At 44.0% G+C, this 20,697-nt stretch overlaps 1 protein-coding gene across 1 annotated transcript in view; it reads right to left on the reverse strand.

The window, feature by feature from the left end:
* The window catches only part of LOC128715426 (T-box protein H15-like), a 42,347-nt gene extending 21,921 nt beyond the window's left edge, over nt 1–20,426 (reverse strand). Inside the window, exons 1-3 of the mRNA XM_053810322.1 lie at nt 20,246–20,426; nt 12,397–12,602; nt 12,195–12,325 (exon numbers count right to left, since the gene is read on the reverse strand). Coding sequence (XP_053666297.1) covers nt 12,195–12,325; nt 12,397–12,602; nt 20,246–20,426 — 518 coding nt within the window. The remainder of the gene's footprint in view (nt 1–12,194; nt 12,326–12,396; nt 12,603–20,245) is intronic.
* Nucleotides 20,427–20,697: the final 271 nt, after the last annotated feature.

Consider the following 20,697-nt stretch of genomic DNA (forward strand, 5'->3'; position numbering starts at 1 on the left):
TTACAGTGGTGACCGTTTTGACAGTTTGACGTAGGCAATGAACCCCGAAAAACACAATGCCCGACCATCCATGGAGGGTGCAAATGTTTTGATTGACAGATTAGCGCGCTGGTAGCCGGAACAGCGGTGATACCGGCAATTGCCGCTGTCACGTCGGGTGTTCCCCAATGCCACCAAGAGGACCACTTTCGACCAACCACCAGTCTTCCGGTTACGGTGCGAGATTGAAAACGACAAAAATGCACACCCGGAATATACAAAAAAAACAACCCAAAACAAAACCACATTTTCTTCCCTGGTCCCCGGGCTTTGCTCTGGTAGGGTGCCATTTTTCTCACCTTTCTAGGATTTCATGCACTTCACTGCACACTGTCATCCGTGTTGGGATGCGCGCACCACTGCCATACGGCATTCAACAATGCCCGACGAATGCCAATTTCGCATGCCAATCGTGTCGTCCCCATCATTCCATGCATCGCGTGTCCTCTCCCGTTCGCCACCGATTGAACGATTGTTTGACATTTGGCTTAATCAATTTAATTTGCGACCCAAAATCGCACAAACCAAAACACCTTCGGTGCTTCGGTAGGTGCTCAATCAATTTTTTCCTTTCGTTACCGTGACTAGCAGTTCGAATGGGCGGGAAAATATTTGCCCAAATAAAAAGCCACACATCGGTGGGAAGCTTGCCGCCTGACGGGGCCACTGTGGTTTGTGGTGTTCCCCAAAACTCGCTGCTCGTCAGATGTTTTGGCACTTTTGTTTGAACACGGAACGGGCATTTTATGACACAAATTGGGCACAGTTTGATGAACGAAAAATTGCACAATATTTGCGTGCGGTGGCTATCGGTTCCTGTTCCATGTTATGTCTATCACGTTGAGCGTGGTTAGACAACATGGCTCTAAAGGAGGATTCTTTCCGTGCATAGGATTTGATTCTAGATGGAAGTAATTTTCTCGACATACCAAATGGAAATTTTGAGAAACTTCGTTATCAGTTAAGCAAGTATCGTTCAATTTAAGGCAAAGTGTCGCTTACAGCGATGCAGCTGTCTCATTTCCAGCAATCAAATAAAAACCAGAATGGGCATAAAATACGGCGCACTTTAAAATAATACACCAAACACTGGTAATCATTTAACGAACAACTCAAACAATCCCACCTCGCAACGAACCCAACACACACACATAAAAAATAACCTTCATACCGTCCGTGAAATGCTCTGAAACTGTCATTCCAAGGATCATTAATTTCGGAAATTATGATTACCTAAGGTGGGTCAGCTTGACGCGGCGCCCGATTCGCCACGCTTCAATGGCGATAGGTGGGAAATGAATTCATTGTCGCTGAATTTCGTCGCCCAATGGTCCCGCAGATACATTAACCAATACTCCTACCCAAACAACCGTACCCATGGACCATGGCGCGCTGTATTGATTGAGCGGTAACTTGTGAAACGTAACCGAAAGTAAATGAAGTACAAAATACGGTTCCAAGTGCTGTAATAAAAATATAACACTGTTCTCTGCCGGGCACAGTTTGGCCGAGTTGGCCGGGGGCTGCAAGAACAACGAGCAGACCCGGGAACGGATGACGAGAACATAAACGAAAATTATGAAACAACCCTTTTTGCTGCCATGACGCTAATGATCGATTTGCATGTTACAATCGATCGGGAAGGTTCAGCGTCGTTTTTCGATGAGTATTGGATTTTTTCTTCCCCCTCCTAGAGCGGGTTTTTCTCGTGATGGGTGGTATTCGTTCCAGCAATGGCGCTGGGTCAACCCAGCTCGGATGGAACCGGATACGCCTCAAACAGGACGCGGAAAGGTGCTTCCTTTTGCATGTGCGCTTGCCGCACACGACAATGAGGTGCTTATGTGTGAAAAGTAGATTGTATAAAGTTGTTATGTACGGTTCCAACGACGCAGACGATGATGGCAGACAATGGTTTTTTTTTTCACGTAAGAAATATTGCTATTTGGTTTGTTCATAAAAATTATGAATTTTTTACATTTTTTACCGTGTTCCTATAGCTCAGGAAATAGAAATAGCATAAAAATATCTTTGTGGATTGTAGTGAGGATGTTCTGTGAAATATTATGCCCTTATAAATTATTTCTCGCCATCGGCAATACCTTAATGCTCACTTTTATTATGGTGAAAATAAGTATGAAGATATAACTATATTTAATCTAGTGTCATAATTACTCGAATATCCGTACTGATTCTCTATAATCAAATTTGGGAAAAGAAGAATAAACTTGATCTGGGCCAAGTGCCAATCAATGTAGTTTCCTCGGGAATCACAAATTTCTCTATCGCAATTAAAAAAAATGTACGAAAGAAACAACTTTATTATGTTTCGACAATGTTGCGCATATTGCTTGGCACAATCACAGTAAACGGACTTGAAATGGCCTAAAGCACTACAATATTAATTAAGGAATTGATTGATCAATTATTGATTAAGGAAAAAAACAAGTATTCGACACTAACAACCACAATAGATGTCAGAAAAAAACGACGTACTACTCGCATTTGGGACTCGTAAAATTTTTCGAATAATATGTTATAACCAACAGAAAATAACAGCTGAAATAAACTGGAAAAAAGTCTTATTGAATAAAACATTCAATCATCAACATGCAACCGATTAAAGATGCTTTGATAAAATGACTTCTAAGCTGTATGCCTGTACGAACCTAATTTGATTGCACTCAAACATATGCTACGCTCATTAGGAATTGCACGAAAACAAAAATACCTTCTCGGAAGAACAAAAAACATCTAAACCCCATTAGACGTACAGTGCTGCCGGGCAGAACCCCCATAACCGACCACCAACCACGGGAGTAACCTAACCGAAGTGTTGACCGGATCGTTAAAACCATCATCGAATGTTTGCCCGCATCGAGCTGCAACGGCTCCAAAATATGCCCAATTAGTAGCTACGCACCCTCGCCCGGTCCAACACACAGCGGGAGTCCGAAAAAAAACCCCACGAACGAGTTTCGGGCGTCCGCGGTTTTGTGATTATTATTTTTCTCAAACTTCACAACTGTGGCGCGTTACTCCACGATCACGTCATCGATTGGGCACGAATCATATGCGTGTAAATGTACACCTTCGCCCCAACAGGCACAGAGCTTCATGCAGTCAAACACACACACACGCTTTTCAGCAGACGCCAAACCAAAACAGCAGCGAGGCGAAAAAATTAGCAGCAGTCAGCCGCGAGTAAACAAAAAAAAACCCTCGCATCCCAACGCCACGTCCGAGCGCCATAATCGTATTATTTATGATCGGCCGAAACATAAATCGTGCCTTACCGCCTGGCCCGTTCAGCGCCCGACCGCTCGTCTCCATCCATTGCCAGCATGTGTTTCTGGGTGAAGCTTTGCTTTACGCCCGCACAGCATCCTTCAATTTGTTGCTACCTCGCACACGATAAGGCAAAGGGCGCGATCGCGATCATTTATTTATTTATTTGCTCACCCATACGCACCAACACGCAGCAGCCGCAGCACGCAGAAAAAAAGCACCAATCTTTTATCACCTCTGCTCCCTTCGGTATTGGGAATGAACGAGCGCAAAAATGTGCATAATGTGACACCCCAGCATAAATATCATCACTTTAAACTGGTGTAAAATGGTAAGATTTACGACGTTTAGCCTCGCACCGTTCGGGTCGATGCCGCACAGCCAAGCGTTGCTGCAATATTCTCCCGCAGACCACAAGCATTCTGGAGAAGTAAAATTGCTTGAAAACATATTTACGATACTTTAAACTCTTCCCGGGAGTGGAAGAAAAATCGTAATCATTATAACTTTTCACCTAAAATACTTTAGAACAATGTTAGCGCCACCAATTGCAAGCCATCAACGCCCGTAAGGGATACGGAATCAGGGCGACACAGAGTAACGACCATGCAGTCGGTTGACGTAATGGGTTTGAAAGCTAAGCCGTACCGGCGTTAGGTGGTGCGGCGTCCGTACGGTACAATTAACTGGCATCGAATAAATTTTACACCCCGAAAAACATGACCATTTGCTGTCGGACATTCAATTTTCCTCGCTTCCTTGACGTTTTGCGACCGGCACGAACCCTGTTCATGCAAGGACCAAGTAAACCGATGGCTCCAGTATGGGATGTCGAAGAAAGCGAACGAAAACAAAGTCCCCCTAGAGGGTCGCTTGTTGGAAATGTAAATAATTTAAAGCTTATTTTCAAACCCGGTTGTGGTACATCAAAAAAATTAATTTTAAAATCAATTTTAAAAAGTGTTACGTACTATTCTTCGAAGTTTACAAGTCTGTTTTCATTTAATTATTTAACTATCTTTTAAAATTTTCTTTTGTGCTTCGTGTTGAATCAAAGCATAACCGTTTGAGCGAGCAAGTGTAATATTCTTGCAAGGGTAATGCATGTTTATACGATAGCAATCTGCATAGGCTACAATCCTGTGTGGCCCAAGGATGTCCCTTTTGTCTACACACACACACACCCTTCTGCGTTCCCTGGAGCGATTCGTTGCGTCTCGTGAACCATTCTGAAAGGTGTGTTAAATATGAAACAAATGCGCGCCCGATATCACATGCCGATAGGACAGCAAATTACCGAACCACCCGTAGCAGAGACCCATGTTCGATAAACACATGGATGGAAGCTTACACCGGTGGAAGGTGAGAATGAACGCAGCTAGAAACGCGTTTAACCACGGATAAGTCGTACAAAGTCGCATCGTCGTCGAACGAGGGACCGATGTCGATTACCGAAGCGGAAGCCCTGTTCGCCCGGAACCGGTTCCTCAAGCTTTGGAACGTGTCAGCGCACGGCCCGTACGCACAGAAGCATGTAACGACCATGTTTCCTATCGGTTGCGCGATAAGATAAGAGCCTGTTCAAAGGTGTGGAACCGTTAGCTGCATTTATGTTTCGATACAGCGAAGATGGAGAAATGCCATGGAAAAAAAGGCTTTTCCTACCATGGCAAGCCGGTGGCTATCGGATTAATTCATCGAGAATGAAAAAGAGGTGTTGAGAGGGTCTAAACTTCTGACGCGCGAAGGTTGATCCCACTTATCGCGCAAGATTTGCATAGCCTATTGATGGTGACTCAAACGATCCTAGTCACTGTGGGTGGTCATACCCGTTCGCCCAGAGGCTATACAAAACCAACGCCGGTCCTTCTGCACAACTTCAAGCGCGATCGAGCTCGCGTCGCTACAGAGCGCGAAGAGATGCAACATCTTGCCAGAACCGAACCGCTTCCGGCTAGTGCTCCAGAGCGAAACAATTTCGATCTTGTTCGCACACTGAAGCGCTGCAAAGAAGGTCACACGTTGTTTAGGAAAATTTATTACCATGTGTAGGAGGTGCCGTAACTAACTCCGATGTCTCGATGGTGCCCAAGAAGAAAACTCATTTTTCTTGCACAAAACGGCACGGAGGTCAGCAGTGTCAGGTTTATACTTGACCAGCAGCACATTCAAACGGCATTCCGGCATAATCTTCCGGCTACTCTTGTTACAGCATTCTACACTAGCTCAGGTCGTCATGGGAAGTTGCGTTGAAGAGGACCGGAAAAGAGCTGAAGGTTCTAGTTTTGGGCTTTGAGTTGTCTTCGATTGCCCGCAGTTTTGTCTGGGAAAATACAATGAGCTTGCCGGTTTTGGTCGTGGTCACTTTGAATTATCAACGGTACCGTCGTGGTTATAGTTAGCTAACAAACAAACGAACAAGACGATGAAAACTAGACGAAATTGGGTCTCTTTCAAAGCATCGTTTCTATCACAATAGAAAATGTTGCGTTGGTTTCAGCTCAAGTAGCGGCGAGTCAACATGTTGGTATCTGAATTCTTATTTAAAACTATCAGGCAAGTAACATTTCAAATTAATGTTTAAAAACAAAACAGCAAACAAGACGTAGGGGGACCTAATATAAAACAAATTTAAATATATATATCTCAAAATTCTCTTTCTTCAAGTACTTGATATACCACAGGACGTCGAGTGTGCCCCAAGGACTGACAATACAAGTACATAGCCACCTGACTTATGGAATTTGTAAATTTTTTATTGACTCAGCTTATCAACCAGTAATGGTTAAATAAAATCTTTAAATATACGTATTTTTATCTAAATCAAGTACCTGGACATTCACATGATTCGATTTTTTTCTAAATAAAAATTCGATTATTCGTTTGATTATTCCAACTTTTAATTAACTAAATATTTCATGTTTATAGGGAAATTTTATGGCGGAGTTGAAATTTTATAACATCTGTCTCATTATTGTAAAACCTCTACGGTAACATACAACAAGATGTTTTTTTTTTATCGCCATTTTAAGCATCGATCAAGAGCAGTTCGATTGTACCGCGTAATACCTAGCTTATTTCTTGTTTAAAATTTATCATAACAAAATTGATTCTTATCACTTTTACATCCGTGTAAGTCATGCATAAATGCCGCTGTAGAAACATTCATGATCACGTTATCATTTTCGCTACCGATCGAGTCGAGCCAGGAAATTGGCTGATTAACACATCGGATAACGTTTGATCGATCGGCGGCACATTTCTCATCTCCGTGTAATGATACGGACTAAAAAAAAAAGATCATTAAAGTTATCGCTACACCCGGCCACCGATGATCCATTGATCGATTTGCCATGCTGCTAGCTAATCTCGCGCCGTTACCGCAGTCTGGGTCCGTTTCAGCGACACGATCAAACAAACGACCATTCGGACGATAACAGTTTGATCAATCGCTTAACTCGACTTAAACCCGACGCAACAAATGCAAAGTCGATCGAATGGCAGGTGATTGCGTGTCCTTCGAATACGTTTGGCTCTGTCATATCTGCTCTAATCCCCAACCTATTGCCACCAATTGCTCATTTTTTTCGTTTAAAGAAACACCCGGCGCCTTCGGATTCCGGATGCGTTACGGGCGTTCTTGTTTTATTTTCTCCAGGAGCTTTCAAATGCTTCAATTATTTATTGCTAACAGGGCGCAGCCCGACCGACCGGGTGGAATGAGACACTGGAGTGCAAATATTTACAGCCGATCCTTTTTCTTGGCACCGATCCACAACAAAAAGCAGCGTGTAATAACTTCTGTCTTTCGATCTTGTGGCCTCTCAACCACCAAGGCTTTGGGCCACACGCTTACACACACATGGTTGCGAGAGTGCGGAACGTTCCATCTTTCATTGCACCTTCCCCCCCCCCCCCCCCCCCCATGCTCACACACACCATGCCCAGGAAGTGTAAAATGCCCTCCAAAATGGCATCGAAGCAATCGCAGCGGGATGAAAGGCACTGCGAGACTGCACTGGACCGCGTGAAGAAGCTGTTGCCACCGGAAGATAAATCAAACTAAATGACTGTTTATTTATTTAATGTACTGAAAGCCATTTTTGCGGTGCACATCACCGGTTGCGAGGTGAAGCCAGGGGATAAAACCGAATGCTCAATCGACCGTTGGTCTGAACGGAAAACCGAAAACCTCCTCAGACAGGGGGCACCGCAACGATCTGGTGACTGCACCCTACCCGGTCCTCGTTGCTTTCAAAGATGCTCTGTTTTTCTTCATATCTTTCGCGCTAGCCTGTCTTACCCTTCGACGACTGCTAGCAGCGAAGTCCTTCTCACAGCCTCTGCTGTTTCGACGACGGCGACGACCCCACTGCGGTAGGATATAAATTGTTTATGTGGTGTAATTTTGCGGTCCATTCATGATCGGAAATTTATCTTATGAAATCATAATCACGCCGGGTTATGTGGAACGTTCCTTTTTTTTTTGCTCTCCCTTCTTTTTCGTTCATCACAGCCCCTCTGTCACCCTGCAACAGCCTACCACGATCGTAACGCTCGGTTGCAACAGGGAAAAGGATGGCGAAAAATGTGTCACATCTCGTGTGATCGTACAAGCCCGCCTCCGGGCAGTCCGCTTCTATCGGGTGGTGGTAATTTTCGCTCGCAAAACGATGAGGCGTTACGTGCGACCGTAGGTTGGCCGTCTAAAAATAAGGGTCTTAATTAGAAACTAGATGGCAATTTGCGCAAGAGCGTTGCACACGCTGGTGATCATTTTCCAGCGCTCGGTGCTCTTCGTCATCTTCTCGAGACACACGCACCGTTAGTGCGCGATCCCTTAGCGAAAAACCTTGCCGAAACCGGAATCACTTGAGACGCGACGGCTGACTCAATGACGTTTAACGATTTTTTGGATCAAATTTCCATTTTGCTTGTGCTGAATGTGGCCCCCTCGAATGGCCAGAAAGGCAACAAACCCCATACGCGGGACTCGGGTCAAAGTGGGTCGAATGCAATCAAATGAAGGTGTTTATTTCGTGACGGCGTTTAACGCCTAACGAACGCAATCCGACCCGTGTTGCGAGCATCTGCCTTCGTAGGCAGACAGGGCTTCCATCGCAGCCAAACACTGCGCTTACACCGATCGTACGCTTCGATGAAATTAAGGAAATTAAACTAATAAAATTAACAGGAAACAACGAGTAAACCTGTCATCGAACTGATTATCGTCTCGGATGCCCGACCGGAGAAGCGAACGGAGCAACTGGACACCGTGGGCAAATGACGTGTGGCAACAAAGCCACAACATCCAACACACATCATCTCGTAAAGTACGACGCTGTCCCATATTCCTTCGAACGCACGTTTGCCCAACTCGATCGAACCCAGCATCTGCGCCATGCTTTAAGCACATAGGAAATGAACAACAACAAAAACAAAGAGAATCGAGAGAAAGATTGGTAGAAAGAGAGAGAAAAAAACCTCCCGACAACAAACACTTTATCGCTTCTGATCATCAAAAAGCCAGTTGTGATCGGAAGGAATGTGCGTACAAAATGGTCAGCCACACCACGAGAGCGGCAGAAGCCTCGGCTACGGTACGGATGGAGATGGAATTCTTTTATTATCTTGTTTTGTCACTTTCGAACGACACCGACTCGATGATAATCTCGGTGTGTTTTTTTTTAATTTGTAATTTGATACATAAATTTAATTTTAATTACATGCTGATCGACGGAACGGACGATTTCGATCGAAACTTATCGGTTTACCGGTTGTGGATTGGTTACTACTGATTTTGTTCCCTCACTGCGGGTTACTGAAAGCACGTACGAGGCAATACGTTAACGATGCTTCGAGAATAGTTCACCGAATGACGAGATTACTTTACTCTTGCTGCGTTCCACGTGAACAATCAACAAGTTGTTTTATTCGATTGTATTCAACGCAAAGAAGGTCATATTGTTGATTACTCCTCACAATAAGTTATAAAGATATTGTGCTCACAAGCAATGACATTAAACTTGATGTCAATCTGTTTATTCCAAAAGAATCAAACGATTAGCAAACTATAGCCTGTAAACAGTATAATGTCAGCTAAACCCATCTTCGTTGAAGTACAGAATCATTCTATTCTATTGATTGGGAACTTTACGTTGTGAACTGCATCAAAAACCGCTATAAGCACATATCAGTCAATAAATTCCCGTTCAATCTGCCTGGAGATCACGTAGGTTATGCCAGCAATGACCGTTCGAGTTCAGCTTATAAAATCATCTTCTGTGTGGTACCAATCACTCTTGCATTTTGAAAAGCGCAATGAGTCATGAGAGGGATTGTAATGAGAAGCGTAAGGTCCGCTAAACGAACCGTACCAAAGCATAACGGGTGGGTTAAACCGAACCAAAAACCAATAAACTCCAACGTGTTAAACTCATAAAACCAGGCACTGCACACGGACTGCTGCTCTAAAAATCAGCACTCCGTGTGCTAAGCCGGCCCACCGCTTCACGCCAAACCGGATGGACACATCCGCTAGGGTGAGATAAAAATAATAAAGCAGCAGAACATTCGTGCGCAAATCTAACAACTGGGCAACGATCTATCGACGCTATATCGCGGTTTTATGCTTATTGATTTATTCCGCATTCGGTGTCGATGTTTTCTCATGCTAGCACAACATCACAACGAACATGATCTCTGGCCTTTTTTTTCCTTTTTCCTCCGCATACCGTCCAGGTTCGTCGATTAGCGTAGTGTACTAGCGCTCGCAAAACAGCAGGCCCGGCAGCAGACACTCGTTGACAGGACATGGTCCACTTTAAACGTTCCTCCACACACGAACCACCAGTAAAAAAAACCGGTGATGAAGAAGGGGCCCGTAAATTATGATTTTATTTGAAGAAATTGAAACGAACCCCCCGTAAATGTAAAGGAATTTCTATAGCCCCGGGGTCCTCCGTTCGTGACGGTAACCCCGGGATCGGGTACCGGTGTGTGGTCGCCGAACACTGTTTTCGGATCACACCCCCACGGCGAGGACGCTATGGACGCTGGTTTCCCGTGGACGCTCGTGTGTGTTGGGGCTGTTTTGCTGTTCGGGTCGGGTACGCTGGCCCCGTTCTCGAGTGTCAGTACAGGCCCAAAAGGTGACCGAAGGTGCTGCGCATCCGCAACTGACAATAAACCAGTTTAAAAAAAAAAAACCCCATGCATGACAGGTTCCGATGGTCGCTTCCTCTGTGTACCACGGACACCCATTCGCTTGCCATTGACATCGTGAAAATTTATCACTTTCATCGGGTGGATTAGCGATTTTATTGCTTTATTGCGGCGACGAAAAGTTATAAAACACATATAGGCTGGAGGTGATCAAGGCAAGGCCAAGGTTTCGCCAGTGTTGGCCTTCTGCGCCAGCATCGGGCCATCATAATACCTGGATCAAATCGAACCTGATTATGATCCGTGATCTCCCGTACCGATCTACAGGGCCGCAGCGCATCGATGGTTCGTTGTTTTTCACACCTCCTAACAACCCGGATCACCGGTTGTTCTGGTTCTCGGGCGGAACACCGGTAACGAGCTTACACACCCGGGGTGTAAACATGTCGCTTGTTTGCATCCCATCCGGGTGGCGGACGGGACCGAAGGCTGCAACGAGACATCGTGACAACCCGGTACCGTGTGCTATGAATGGGGTAATAACGCGCTTTGGGATCGTTGCTGCTTTGTGCGGCTAGTCTCCACCGGTTCAACCCGAACCCGATGTGAGCTCGTAAAGCAATAAAACATCGCGCATGCAAAGCCGGTTGAGAAAATTCGAACCTTGGCGTGAGAAGTGGCCAATCGAGCAGGAAGGGATTACACACGCCAAAACGAACGATCGATCGTTGACGAATATGGTTGGGGTCGTTTGGTGAGAAAATGCCATCTAGCAGAACGATCCACGCTATGCGTCTATGCTGAAGTATGTACCATGGCTGTTTAACCTTGTACGATAGGTGATAAAACCAGTACAATGCGCTCGTTACGATTGGAGTTCATGATCTCTTTCAAGCAACGCAAACCATAAACCACATCTTTCTTTATTTATCTGTTCCGCTCACTGCAGCAAGCGATCTCAATGGTTCAAATAATACATCAAACATTTTAAAATAAATAATGGCGAACAATTCTCTATCATCATTATGATCATTAATGTCCAGGCAGTAATCCAAAACACCCAAGACACTCCATGGTCACCGCAACTTCAGTAAATAAAAATGACAACTCATACTAACCTGCGTAAGCAGTACTACCAACAGCTAACATAATCAACGTCCTACACGGTACGGCTATCAAGCTCAACCATCTGCGCTCTCAACCCCGGCCAACCTCGACACGTGTCATCGGTATATGCCGCGTGTAGGCCGCCATCGAGCGCAACCGATCCTAGGTGCTGGGTGTGCTAATTGCCCACCGATTACAAACTCATTTGCCCGCAATTACTAGGCCTGCGTTGCCGCACATGCACACACCGGGTCAGGGCGCACCATGGCATCCAGTAGCATACAACGGCCATACGCCGGTTTCTTACCCTGTGCTGTGCGCACACACACACACACACACACACACACACTACGCCTGTTTTGTTCAACAACCATTTTTACGCTGTTGACAGATGTGCTGCGGTCGGGGTACAACGTCAAAAGAGGCCGCCATAGTACACCGGTAGTGATTGACACAGCTGTCATAGGCAACAACCAATTGACAGCGCCCTCTGGGTCACTGTGCTGTGACATCGCGCAACTGTCATGTGGTGCACTGGTCAGGGGAGTGCTACCAGAGGGCAGTAGAAGCAAATGTGTAGGTGATCTTCGGCTTACCGTCCAGTTTTAGTGATGATCATCTCAGTACCAAGATCGTGGAATTTGTCCCAGAGCTCCTTCGTTTCTAGGTGGCACTGTACAGGCCGCAGTTCGTCACAGTTACACGTTCCAACAATCGTCGATTTTGACTAGAAATAGGTATGAAATGGAAAGAAGATACTGAAGGTATTCCAAAATCAACTGAGGGTGCAGTACTCACCTGTGCTGGTTCCGGTGTAAGCCTTTCCTCGTCCGAAGGACTGCCAGTAGTACGAGCCGGTGATGTCGGTTCCTTTCGAGATTTGGTTCCACGGTTCTTGGATGTGCCGTGGTTAGAGGTGGCGGCCACCTCCGAATCACTGCATTGCTCCACGTCCACATCGATATCGTCATCAGCTTCGGGGAACCGATCAACTGATAGAGGACCTAAAGTAAACAAAACTTAACGTTCAATTCCAGTTTTTAAACAATCTTACTAATCTCACGCTACCTAGAACTTGTTTGCGGTCAATAAATTAAGCCCATCCAGTTTGTTTCGGAACAAACGCAGCTATCTGCACCTTCGCAAACTCCCACCTACTAAACGTGTGCCCTCAACGCATTAGCAAAGGGAGGCTAATTAAATTTGCATCTAAATTAACCGTGAAACAAACGTTTGCTCGTGCGCTGGTGTTCTACTTGTAACATCCATCCAGTTTCCAATCGCTTGTTGTATCTATTCTAATGAGCCGCAAGCACACTGTTCCCCTTCCACCGCTAACCAAATCACACACTTTTTCAACATTCTTTTCCACTTCTCGCTTGTTCCGTCTGCGCATCTTCAGAATCGCTTCCGAACGAAGGAAATGCGATAAGGTTCGAATTGCGCTTCGATACGAGAGCACTTGTGCAAGGCCGTAACCGAGGCAGTAAATCATAACGCCATCCTTCATGATTTATGTGCTTCGCTAGGCTTCTCGAGATACTCATGGCGAGGGAAAAACTGGATGCTCTTCGAGAAAAAACTTTAAAGCTCACCAAACTTTGCTTTTCCAAAATAACTTTTATGCTGTTTGTTCCATTTCGCCTCTTGGGAAGATATTCAGTGCGATTTCTTTCACGATATTTTTTGTGTCCATCGGATTTGATACAGCTGTACGCAAAGTGTGTAAAAAGTAGAATAAATTTGAATAATAATATTGCGCGCCTCTCAAGTTGGTTGCGTTACATTGGCGCATAAACTAGAGCATCCTTTTTACATGTTTTCAACAAATTGTACACACCGCTCTCTGTCAAACGTGAATTCAAGATACAGCATATACGGTTTTATTACTTCTATTGCTTCGATGAGGGAATGAGAGGTTGAATCGTAAACGGCCTACTACAGACCCTTGTATATAATTTTAGCACGATAAACGATTCATTTAAACAAAGCGCAGCTAATGAGATGGTTGAACTGCTCTTCCTTTTTGTTGGTTTCGTTACTCAACCGCCACTAATACCATACATTGCTATGTATCATTATTATTGTCCTTTACCTCGTGATGTATCAAGTGTGAAGAAGCTAACCTCTTCAACTGCTTACGAAACCACCAATTGAACCACGTCAGCTGTAGGAGCAGATACATCCTTGGCCATGGTAAGAAAGTGTACATTCTCCCTAAATCGTGATTTTTTTTTGGCTTCCCAAACCCTTCATAAATAACCTCAACCTCACCGGAGAGGTCTACGTGTTTGTTATATAGCCGTATGTCCCTCGTTTTGAGCCGAACTACGAAGACCTCTCGGAAAAGGATGCTTCACCATTATCGCTTCCTTAAAAAGGCTGGTTTTTCCACTGCCTCGGTTCTCGCGGTCCAACCAACCGCAAACTGATCGAATAGGAAATGACCCTTTAATTATACAATTTATCAAAATTAGACACAAAATCATAAAGGACCGAATGACACGCACGCACCGTTTAAAGGCCTCCGATATGGCTGATGGTTGCTGATCGATTGAGCCGAGGTCCTTGTGGGATGATGAGTGTGTGTGTGTGTGTGTGTGGGGAAATGCGCGGTAGTAACACATGGATAATGATAAAATAATAACCTCCTTGATAGATAATAACAGTGCTGCCAGCGGATCTGCCGCCTCTCTTGCACACGCTTGTGAGGTATCAATCGTATCGTGCTAAGGACAAACGTACGGGTATGCGTTTGTTGTCTTTTTTTTTTGTTTTCTTCATGCTATTTTTAACGCTTTCCCCTCCCTGTAGACCACACTAGCGACAACAGATGGACATGGTCCGCCACAGCCCAACCGAAGGTACCCCGAATCTGACCGAAGAGCGTGTACGGGGTATCAAAACGATGGTACCAATGCACCAAATATCGCGCCAGCCCAAAACCAAAACGAGCTGTCATTCAATCAACACGGCCACTATGACGACTGGTGCCAGCCGGTGTGGCCGCGGGAGCGTTATTCCAATTTCCAATTTAGCGATTGCCCGATTTTCGCCACCATTTCGCAGCATCGCCCTGCCGGAGGGGGGGACGCGACGGAACCGGTTTGGATCGCTGATGTGACCGAAACCGTAATTACCATACGATCGACTCACGTGTACCACAGTTACCACAAAGCTCGCTCGCTTCCTCAAGCCCAAAAAATGGTTCCTCCTCCTTCCCTGCCACCGCAACCGAACAGAACGGCAGCGAAACGTGTAATAGAAAATTATTAGACAAGTCGACAGGTTCGGTGCTGCTGTTTGGCTGGTTTCGGTGGTTGCAATTAATCGACCAGCGTCGAGCTGACAACAACTCCGATGTGTTTATGTTGATTTTTCTGCCTCCTTCCCCCGGGCAATCACCTTCGCGCCTTCCCTCATGACTGCCCCCGTGCCGTTGTATTGGGTTTAACAAAACGCGATTTAAATAACGCGTAAACTGTGAGGGAGTTTTGATGCATCTCACCAAAAACCTCCGCTAAAAAAGGTTCGTTTGATTACCTGATTGGATGTTTGCTGATGATTATTTTAATGCGCGTAACGAAACCGCATTTGTGTATGCTGGGAACGGTATTAAAGGCAACAGAAAGTTGAATCGTATTCCATCGACATTTGAATAAACATTTGAATCTGACGACGACATGAAATATAAAAAGAAAACAACTAATGCAAACAAAACATTTTCACTATAACAAAAGATGATTCGAAACTAACGAGAAGAAATGTCTTCAAAACGATCTAATTTATTTTTAAAACCTAATAAATTTAATACATTAACAACAAAAAATTGGAAAAAAATCAGAAATGTGCAAATTGCATTACTCTTCTCTCTTTCTCTTTCTCTCTTTCTTGACCACGTTCAAACGAGAATCCTATTTCGGATGCGCACATTATCGCTCTTTCACTATGAACTTACGCTCTTTCACTATGTGCGCCGCACTGCCAAGCACTATCAACCCTAATTACTGTCTGACGCACTAATGAAGGCGATAATCTATTTTAAATTAATTTATGCATTTGTTGCACCGAACCATCAGCACGCACCCAAACCAGATCGGCCTCCCTGCAACTAGTGCGCGCGTTTGCATGCAACCGCCGTGCACGAGCGCCATTTTTGCGTGTCTGCCGCTTCGCATCTAAATTATCCTGCCCGCCTCCAGCTTCACCGCAAAACGCCCGGTGCATCGATGTGGAGCATGAGAGCTTCTTATCTCCACCCAATGAAAGGTTGTTGTCTTAGCTAATGGAAACCAGCCGCCGTGCAGTTGGCGCTCCCTTCCCCCAATCCAGCCAATCCACCGTGCCGAAAGCTTTCCGTAAACCAAATTCCAACCACTGACGCTCACCGGCTGACGCTCAGTAAGTAGCTGGCGCACGGACGAACATGATCGGTTATTAATCTCTGCGACACATTTCCCGACCTCGAAGATCACCACCAGGCAACGACGGCGAATGGCGCAACGGCAGGCGCACATTTTATCCCACGCGTGACATCAACGCGTCATCGCAGAATTCAACCCAACGCGGCAAACGCAATTTCGGGACGACGAAACAGAGCGACCGAATCGTCACGGATGGTGGCCGGAAATTTATGACAACTAACGGATTAACTCCGGGCTTCTGTCGTAAATTATCAACGGCACAACACAAGGGATCGTCCCAGACACACACACACACCCGCTCACACTCAAATCAAATGAGGTTTTCGGTGAGAAGCGAAACGATGAAAACTGGTACTGGCTTTCTTGAGTGACTACTGCCAAAATGTGGCCGTACGACCATCGCGAAGGAAATGACGATCGCTTGAAACCGGGTGGAAGATTGACTCACGTTTCACCATTTCTTGCGGCCGCACGCATCTAAGCGTCGCGTTAGTTGGAGTTAAACGGTTTTTGAAGGCACGATGAACAAGTCATCCCAATATACGGCCACCTCCCCCCCCCAAAAAAAAAACCCCGCGACATCGATCGCATCTGGTGATGAATAGTTGATAGATATTTTTCTGCATAATTTGCCAAACATAAACGCACAACACGCTCGGGCGTATTATATTCGCTCGCCCACGTACCGTATCTTTGAGGCTGGCTCTCTCACTCACTACTCGGGTCTCGGTTTCGTAAAAGGGTAGCTTTTATGTGCCTCGGCACAGGCGAAAATCCGTCATCAATCGAAACGGATGGTTTATTGCGTTCGGTGTGGGCAGAAGCTTGTTAACAGAGAATACAATTTTATTACTCCGAAACGGTTGAGAAGCGGTTCGTTCAGGACTGCTGGTCAGTAGTTGGGTACGTATTTATTTAAAAACGCAAAGAACAAAGTTGTATTAATGGCTCCGTACAACTTTGTATCGGATAGGTATGATTTTGCCGTGTAATTGGATACAGCACAGTTTATTTTTGATTTTATTTTAATTGTGCCTTCACAAAAGACGGTAAAAATATCGTTAAAACGTGGTTTGAGTATGAGGATTTTAAAGTATTGCCATTGTCCTGTCTTGTATTGTATTGGAAAAAAAAATATAATTTTCTAATTCATTCTTTCAGCACTTAAGAATTCAGAACCCTTTCAAATGTTTAAGCCATATTACAAAAATTCGACTCATGCCTATGTGAAAACGATCCTTCCTTCAATGTTCCAACGCGGCTTTTCCTTAATTTGTATACTACGAGACGGTAATAATTTTAAATTTAAATTAATATTTGACCATTTGGTCGCGAGAATTAAATAATGTGTACAGCTTTTTAATAATAAATAATGTGTACAGACCCGCACGAGCCGATACCGTCCTTCAGTCCTAAGGACACTTTGATGTTAGGAAACAAGCAACATTTACTTGTTAAACCAATGTATGGCGGACAAGTTCAACCATCATTGAAAGTAAACTAAATTTTAGAAAAGATTTTATGTATATTATGGCACAAGTTTAAAACAAGTTTATAAAAACCTATAATAAGCACTCAAGGTCTCCACGCCAAAATAGCTTTCACACAAGCAAATAGAAACACTCGCAAATCAAATAGCCCGTCAACTAAAAGTGGCCATTCGTGCGGAGCCACAGGCCTTACCAGCTCCGACCCCATCGCTGACCGACCTGATGATGGTGATGAGAAACATGAGCAGCTCATTTTCACCCAGTTCCTGCTGTCGCCATTATGCGGCCAGTGCCGCCAGTGCTGGCCGTAAATCATGATCTCATTCAATCGCAAAAAAAACCCCGTACATCTACATTCACACAGCACAGCCGCAACGGATCACATCCCGCTTTATGACACTTTATGTGGTGAGCTGAAGATTTCTACCGCCGCTTTTGCACCGGTGTGAATTCGGTTCTCAACGGTAGCGGTGCGTTTTCTTCCCAAACCGTGATGGCTTCACTTCCATTCTGCTATGAAAGGGCTACGGATAAAATATTGTATGCCGCCCGATAGGAAACCACAAACAACACGTTCACCAAACGCTTAAAGGTCGCTTTCCATCGAGCGCACTAAAGTGCTCGTGTGCTCATATTTATTCCCATCTCCATGAACTTCATCTGAATATTATGCCGACGCTCTCAGCGCTTCCGTAGACAGTGTTGTAATTCATTCGCTTTTTACATTCATTATCCATTCCCTGTAAGCAGGAAGCTTTCTTAAGCTTACTCCATCGTAGAATCATAACTCATCGGTGCAGTCAAATAGTGCGATTTTTTGTCTTCACACATTTTCCTGATCTATATTTAGCAATGATGTTTCTCGCCTACTGTGAGCTGAGAAACAGCTCTACTCAAGTTGAACGCTAAGTAAACTGTTTCTAATTGTTTTTTATACAGGATTTTCATGGTTATTTTTGTTCAAAAATTGCAAACAATTTATAATGATATTTGGTGACCATTTTCTTAACAGCTGCCCATCAAACCGTTAAACAGACGGAATACCAAGTAATTATACGTATCCACTGCTTGTCGCAACAAAATACCCCACGCGTCGTGACAATGTGCTATCTCGCGCATGTGATCTGTGTAATTCTATGCGATAGATGTATCGATTGCTACTACAAAACTCCAGTGCTTAGTGGCAAACATATCATTAGACAGAAACTGTTGCTTCGCATCAAGATTTTTTTTTTGCTCGATATAAACGCATTAGGATGAGCATTATTTGTACCGATTAGCCGTGGGGTAATGTGAGTGAGAACAAAATGAGCTAGCGTTGTGAAGCTTGTAATCGTACGGAAAAACAGAGGAGTACTACAATGAGCATCGTTTCTTATATAAATAATGATGTTTGTTTTTAACTTTTCGACACAATTTAATAAAAGCTAATATTTCTTTTTTTATAGGTGTCTGCTAGGTGCTTCGAAGATTTCCAAATATTAACCATATTGCCAGGAAGTTAAATTTTGTTATTTTGCTATGTTTCAAGGATCCCCCTGTGTACGAAAATTTTAAAGCCTCAGAAAAAATCAAAACCTAACGACGATTCTGCTACCAGCAAAATATGTCCTTTTGAAATTTTATTTAAAACATTTAAATTCATCTCCAATAATTTAGTAACATTTGTAAATAGACTAAAGTACTATAGAACCAACAGAAAATTATGTCAAGCACTAGCCCGCTGTAAATAGCTTTAAATGCTATGAACTTAACAGATTGCCCTATTTTGGAATTCCCTTTGTCTGCTTTTTGGTGTCGAGTTTGGTGATGACTGTTTGAATTTCATTTCCAACGCACAATGTAGTGCGTGCACTTGTTTAATGGTTGTGAGATGACTAGCGTTAAACAAACAAACTCTTCACGGTGGATGATTGTGTGATGGAACAGCAATTCAGATACGTTTTGTTATTCATGTATTCATTCTTGATATAAGTTTAGCAAATAAAATATCTAAATGTGTGTTATTTGCGTACAATATGTTTGTACTAAAAAAAAATATAAAATTGATACAGATTCAACATTTCTTTAAAAATGGAGATATTAAACCGCTACACAATGTTTTTAACTCTAGAAAAGGAAAATATCTGATCGGGACCAGTAACCAGTTTCATGCAAATATATTAGGTATTGTGATTATCAGTTTTATTATAGCTTTTAAGTTGCAATATTCCACGATAACTGAGAAATATACTTTAGTACTTTTTAGTTGTCATTTATTGATGAATAAGGCTAAGACAGTCACTCTCGTATAGTTACCAAAGTTTTCATTACTCAAGCTTATCACAGTAGCTCGATACATCAAGTCAAATATTTTAGACCCTTATTTATAGCCGAATTTCATGAGGTCTTTCATTCAATCAATTCATGATAACAGCAAAGGTATTCTTCTTTCACAGCAAATCAGACTGTACACTCTGCTCTAATCAACGCACCACATTTATTAGAGCACTGTGTTCACGTGTTCACAGCTCATGCTCACGGTGAACTGCTGTTTACAAAGTGTTACATCGACGGTTGATTGTACCTTGGTGGAAAACATTCATTCGATATAGCAGCAAACGTGAAATCATACAGAATTAACCTTGCTGATTGGAAAACAACAGCGAAACCCTCATTGCTAAACAACGCAATTTTGCGTCTAGTTTAACCCAAAATGATCGAACTTATAGCAAGTATTACAATTCAACTCACTGCTGCTTCGCTCCGATGGTTCCCGACTCGAACTGTTTCCACCACGAGCCATGATGGCGGCGATTGAAAAATCTGTCCCGCTGCTTCCCGTTTTCGATGCAACCAGTGCTGCAGCTGCGGCTGCCGCTGCAACGCTGGCCGCTCCTGCACCGCCACAGTGTGTTTGCGTTCCTAATAACATTTTGTGTTTGGTTTTTCACTCGTTTTCGACACAATTCTTCACTATTCACTCGCACCACTCTACACGTCGACAGGGAACCTCTTTTTTTTTTACTTATTTCAAAACAACCGAAAGCTCACACACTATCGCAATGTTGCAACCGGAAGCGAATCGGTGTGTATTCAATGCAGAACGAACCGCCGTCGATGAAAACGGACCAGCACAAGCGCAGCCACGGTGCAAATAGTTTCAACACATCCGCGAGCCATTTCCCGGAGTTTTTGGGATAAAA

This window comes from Anopheles marshallii, chromosome 3 (assembly GCF_943734725.1).
Source record: "Anopheles marshallii chromosome 3, idAnoMarsDA_429_01, whole genome shotgun sequence".
Taxonomy (NCBI): domain Eukaryota; kingdom Metazoa; phylum Arthropoda; class Insecta; order Diptera; family Culicidae; genus Anopheles; species Anopheles marshallii.